This window comes from Cinclus cinclus, chromosome 1 (assembly GCF_963662255.1).
Source record: "Cinclus cinclus chromosome 1, bCinCin1.1, whole genome shotgun sequence".
NCBI classification, from domain to species: Eukaryota; Metazoa; Chordata; class Aves; order Passeriformes; family Cinclidae; genus Cinclus; species Cinclus cinclus.
The window spans coordinates 75808903-75815273 of NC_085046.1; the positions used below are offsets into that span (position 1 = coordinate 75808903).

The following is a 6371-nucleotide window of genomic DNA, read 5'->3' on the forward strand; positions in this document are numbered from 1 at the left end:
CTGCCTTTCAGCAGAACTGAGATCAAACCATAATGTTAATAGAAGCAATGCCCTGGCAGAGCTGTCCTGCTTTCAGAGGGACTGCTGATCTCCCTCTTCCTGCTTTGCTGGTCTCACTCTGCTCTCTAGAGAGCAGCTTCCATGTGGTAAACTCCATTGCTCATGTAAGAGCTGTTTCCTTTTCTCACACATATCCCATAAATTAATTTATTGCCAAGAGGCTGAGGAACCAGAAGCTACCTCATATTTTCTCGGCTCTTCTGTGTAGAGTTCAAACACCTGCCTGTGTATTCTCAAAAGGACTTTGGACAATTGAAAGGGGCCACAAAAGAGCAACAAAAAGTGCTCAAAATCAGGGAGTTAAGAGGTTGATCTGATTGATTCTTCTCAAAGGAGGATGGAAAGTCATTTAGTTGCATTGTAAGCTATTAAAGTGATCTTCAGTGTTTCAATTAGAAGAAAAAATAATATAGATAATTATAATAATAGAAATATAGAAAAATAATAGAAATAAGATTAAACAGAATGTCTTCAAATTAATTCTTAAACTTTTTATACAGTGCAGGTGATTAATCATAGAGAGAAAGGAAAAGCTGAAGATGGAAGCTGGTTTGAGTCAAACTATTCTAAAACATTTTTCTCTTTCAAAACTAAGTGTAACTGAACTTGACCTGTCCATATTTGAGTTTGATAGAAAAGAGGTGTCTGAAGCATTTTTTTTTTTTTTGGCTATGAGCCTTCTCAATGGTGTCTAATCATAGCATATCTAATTTTGGATATTTAGGATTCCATCTTATTGTCCTTAATCAGAACTCCATACCAGTATTTGAGTGTGAAATTCAGAGCCCTTAATCCTTTTAGCTCATAACAAACCTCCAAGGCATGAAAACCATCATATGACATCTTGTAAAAAATATAATAAAATATATGGGTGAGATGGAAAAATGGTAGTTGCAGCAGGTTACTTTCATTTAGTTCTGTCGTCTCATTAATACCTTGACAAATTAATTTTGGTTCTGCTTGAATATAATTCTTTGAATCTTTACATCATTTTCTGGCTACTTCGTTTGATTCAAGGAAAGCAGCAATAACTAACTGGGAAGAAATTACAAAGTCTAGAAGTGGACAAATCAGTATTGACTAATACTGATTTTCAAGTACTCAGTTCATTTTTCTAGTTATTTTTAATGGGGCAGGAAAGCAAAAATTATTGCCTACTGTCCAGGAATATTACTTTGTATTTTTAAGGAAATTAATTTATTGATAGAAATATGATTCTGAATTCATATGCAATCAAAATCCTTTGGACCACAGGCTTGGAATGTAAAGAGATCAGGAGAAAAAAAAAAAAAAACAAACCTGAAAAGTCTTCAGAATCATACTTGCAATCTTTTGTTTGGACCTTTTTTAGTTATTTTTATCCTCTTTGAAATTTCAGCTGTTAAAAGGTTTACGAGAAAAGGAATGTTTAAGGCTCTGCCAAAAAAACCCCATTGTACCAGTCAGAATACAATACTTTCTGTAATGGCAAAACAAGGCAATTTTGTAGTGCATTTCATTCACCAGTTTTCAAATACTAAATACCAGCCTAATACTGAAGGTGATACAAGCTACAGTATGCAATGAAGTACACATTAAAAATCTGCTAATGACCGTCATGTTTTACAGACAACACAGCTGGGATTGAAACCAGGAGAAATGGCTACAGCAGAAGGCAGCAAGAGCTGTACTTTCTTCCAGTAGTAATAGAAGACAGCAGTTACCCTGTCCAGAGCAGCACAAACACTCTGACTATCCGTGTTTGCAGATGTGATTCTGATGGCACCATCCAGTCCTGCAACGTGGAAGCAATCTTCTTACCAGTTGGCCTCAGCACAGGAGCTCTGATTGCAATCTTGTTGTGTATTGTTATACTTCTAGGTTAGTTCTCATGAAATCCTGAAAAGTACTCTGGTTATTCATTAGCTTCACCTAGTTTTTAACAAAAGCCATGGAAAATGTGTGGCAGTTTATTTCCAGAAGAATATCCCAAAGCACTGATCATGACCATGAATCTGGTAATCCATGCAATGCCTCTTATTGCATGAAGAGAATCAATTTTCAGTGGAACCCAAATCATAATTTTATCTCTGAAATTATTTAAAATATCTTTCTTGAAAGATTTAGGTTATTACTAAGGCAGACAAGTCCTACTGGCAGTAACAGCAGTAAGTACATAGTAAGAGCCTTTATTTAATTCTTCATGTCTTCTTAAGCAGAAGGAGAATGAAGAAATGAAGGAAGAGAAAATAATTGTAACATAGGCTGTTACTGGCCACATCCATATAAAGCTTCACAGGAAGTTTTTAAATTTTATTTCAGACAGGCATGGATTTCATAAGGCATTGTTTTTTGTTTTACCTTATATTTATATTTTTTTCTTATATTTTTTTTTCTGCCTTATATGCAGCATATCCAAAGTTCATCTTACTTGTAATATAGCCTTAAGAAATATAAACCAAACTTCATAGCTTACAGAGGCACAATGTGGGCTTCAGAGATTAGACTGAGTCTTACAGATGCTGGCCTATGCCTCCTTTTGATACTAGTGGCTTCCAAGGTACCATGGTAGTCTAATGCATACACAAAAATAGCTCTTGACACAGAATATAACATGGGGGTACCTCACTGCATCAAATTAATTAAATAAATTACTAAGGGCTCAGGGTTACATAAATAGCTTCTGAGTTGAGTGGGTAAAAGTCAGGATTTCTGCTGTGCATCAAAAAATTATGTTGTGAGAAACTTTTTCTTTTTTTCCAAATCGCAACAAGAATGGCAAATTGTCACACTTCCAATGGAGTAGCAGCTCAATTCATGAATACACTCATTCTGAAGAATTTAAAACAAAACAAAAAAAAAAAAAAAACAACTAAACAAAAATAACTTATGTCAGTTTCTTTCTGAATCAAGAATGCCCTCTCCTTTCCCACAACTCCAGTTAGAGCAGGATAGATACCCCACAAGTTCCCTGTGCAACATATTCCTCTGCTGGACATGCTGGTGATAAAGAAGCCTTTTCTTTTCTTACATTTTAATGGAATTTCCTGCGTTTCAGTTTGTGCACATTGCCTCTTGTCCTGTGACAGGTCACCCCTCAGAAGAGCCTGGCTCTATCCTTACTTCCATCCCTCAGGTACTTTTCACATTGATAAGATCCCCCTGCATCTTCTCCAGAGTGAAGAGACCTGGTTCTCCCAGCCTCTCCTTGTGTGGCAGATGTTCCTATCCCCTGATCTGCTTTGTACATTGGACTCACTTCATGTCTGTCTTGTAATGAGGAGCCCAGAACTGGGCCCAGAGCTCCAAGTGTGCATAAACAGAGCTGAGCAGAGGGTAATGACCATCTCACTAAACCTGCTAGTATTGTTTCTCCTAATGAAGCCCCAAATACTGCTGATCTTCTTTGACGCAAGGGTGCATTGATGGCTCATGATGAACTTGTTGTTCACCAGGATCACAATACCTCATCTATCAAGCTGCTTTCAGGTCAGCGGGCCAACAGGATCTGATGTATGCAGTTATTCCTCTCCATGTGTGAGACTTGGAATTTCTGTTTGTTGAACATCATGGAGTTCCTTTTGGTCCATTTCCTCAGCCTGATGAGATCCCTTTGAACAGTGGCACAACCACTCTTTTTTATTGCCTGAAAACTTGCTGAGGGTGCACTCAATCCCACCATCTGGGCTATTTATGAAAATATGAAACAAAAGTAGTCCCAGTACCAAATCCTGTGGTACTTTATAAGTGACTGGAATCCATTTGGTCTTTGAAATGTTGCTCAAAACCTTTACAGTATGGCAGTTTGGCAGCTTTGCAATCCACCTCACCATCTGCTTGTATAGTTCACATTTTCTCAAGTTTTATGAGAAGATTCTTATGAAAGATAATATCAAAAGCTTTGCTAAAATTAGGTCACAATTATTGCACTTTTCTCCCTTCACCAACCAGTCACCTTATTGTAGAAGGCTATAAAGTGAGTTAAGCACAATTTCACCTTCAAAAATCCATATCTGTTACTCTTATGGCCCTTCTTAGTTTCCAGAATTATTTTCTCCATCACTTTCCTAAAAATCAAGGTGAGACTGACTGGCTGCTAGCTCCCTAGCTCATTCTTCTTGCTCTACTTGAAGATAGGAGTGACACTTGGTCCAGTTCTCAGAAACCTCTCCAAGTCCCCATGACCTTTTAAAAGTTATCACAAATAACCTCACAATGATAGCAGCCACCTTCCTCATCATTCACGTATCTCTTCATAACTCATGCACTTGTGTGTCCAGTTTGTTCAAGTATTCCCTAGCTTAATCCTCTTCCACCAAGGATAAGTATGTCTTTCTTATTCCAGACTTTCCCTCTGGTCTCAGAGATATGGAATTACTGAGTTACAACTTTTCAAAAAAATGCAGAGTCAAAGAAACTGCTGACTTAGGTTGGCTTTTCCATGTTATTTGGAAATAAGAGCTCCCCTGCCCCATTCAGCAGAGGGCCCAAATTTACTCCACTTTTTCTACCCTTTTTTTCTGTCTCAGTTGTACAAGCCATTCTTGCTGCTCTTTGAGTCCCTCCTGAGATGGCAGCACATGGGTTTTGTCTTTCCTAACCGCATTCCTGTGCGTTCAGACTGTCGCTGTATATTCCTCCTGGCTTACTTGTTGCTGTTTACAACGCTTAGATGCCTCTTTTTCTATCACTGAGTTTAGTCAAGATCTTCTTATTAATCAATGCATGCCTCCTGCTGCCTTTTCTTGATTTCCTGCTCCTCAGGTTGGACCACTCTTGAGTTTGGAGGTCATGATACTTGGAAATCAACCAGCTTTCCTGGACCCCTCTTCTCTCCAGAACTTTAATAATTTCTTGAATCTGATCCCTGAAGAGGTCAAAGTGTACTGTCTAAAAACAAAGAGTGGGATTATTTTTTCTGTATTTCAAAAATTCCAAGTTTGAAATTATTTATTATTCAATTTTTTTTTCCTGTAATACTTTGTGGGTTGGATTTTTGGTTTAGTTCTTTTATTCTTGTCTTCAAAGCATAAATTTAGGGTTTTTTTATTTTTCTGTGGAAAATATTTTTTAACAAATCACGTCTCTGTCTCTCTGAACTAAAAACCTGAAGTCCTCTTCAATTCTATTTGCTTGCAAAGCGGGCCAGCATGAAAATTATGTGATACTTTCTCCAGCAGTTCAGCAAGCACTTAGGAAAGTTAGACTCATGTCAAAGAGCAGATCATTTTTCATTGGCTAGAGCACTGCTAAGCACTGCTCTTTTCTAAGGACAAAAATCCCTTTGATTGCTTGTGGCTTTCAAAGAAAGATATAATGATGTGTCATCAGAGTACTAAATTATCTCTGTACATGTCTTAACTTCAGTTGTCTCTTGTTACAGTCATTGTGGTACTGTATGTAGCACTACGGAGGCAGAAGAAAAAGGACACCCTGATGACCTCTAAAGAAGACATCAGAGATAATGTTATCCATTATGATGATGAAGGAGGTGGAGAAGAGGACACCCAGGCTTTTGACATAGGAGCCCTGAGGAATCCCAAAGTGATTGAAGATAACAAAATACGCAGGGACATAAAACCGGACACCTTGCGTTTTACACGCCACAGACCACCAGCGGAAGATAACACAGACATAAGAGATTTCATTAATCAAAGGCTGAAGGAAAACGATGTAGATCCATCTGCACCCCCTTATGACTCCTTGGCAACCTATGCTTATGAGGGAAATGGATCTGTTGCAGAGTCTCTCAGCTCTATAGACTCCCTCACTACAGAGGCAGATCAGGATTATGACTATCTGAGTGACTGGGGACCTCGCTTTAAGATCTTAGCAGATATGTTTGGAGAAGAAAGTTATAATCCTGACAAAGTCACTTAAGTACAACTACAACAGTGGAACAAAAAGAAAAGCAAACCAACAACAAATTTAAAAGATAAACCTAAGCTTTATATAAGACACAATTACTTTGATTATAAAAGACAGCAATTGTTTCCAGCAAGTTACTACATTTATCATACCGTCAGTTTTGGTTTGATTTGTGAAAGAATGATAAATCCTGTAACATACACAGGTTTTTGTTGTTGTTATTTTGTTACTCTGGAATTACACTGAGACAAGCTCAGGCCTACAAGGTGCAGTTTACTGACCTGATTTAGAAAGAAGGTAGCTTTCTGGCATCATGGTGGAAGAGTGGTAGCTTTTTCGTAATTCCACTAAAGTGCCTATTGAAATTTTTATCATTTAAGTGGTAAACTGTCTGCTGTGATGGTGTTACAAAACTGAATGGTAAATCAAATACAAACTTTAAGACAAGAAGCAATAGCAACATG

At 37.7% G+C, this 6371-nt stretch overlaps 1 protein-coding gene across 2 annotated transcripts in view; it reads left to right on the top strand.

The window, feature by feature from the left end:
• CDH12 (cadherin 12) overlaps positions 1-5919 on the top strand; it is a 150739-nt gene extending 144820 nt beyond the window's left edge. For both annotated transcript variants that reach the window (XM_062499222.1, XM_062499309.1), the window contains 2 exons: positions 1669-1920; positions 5423-5919. In XM_062499222.1, coding sequence (XP_062355206.1) covers positions 1669-1920; positions 5423-5919 — 749 coding nt within the window. The remainder of the gene's footprint in view (positions 1-1668; positions 1921-5422) is intronic.
• The last annotated feature ends 452 nt before the right edge of the window (positions 5920-6371 follow it).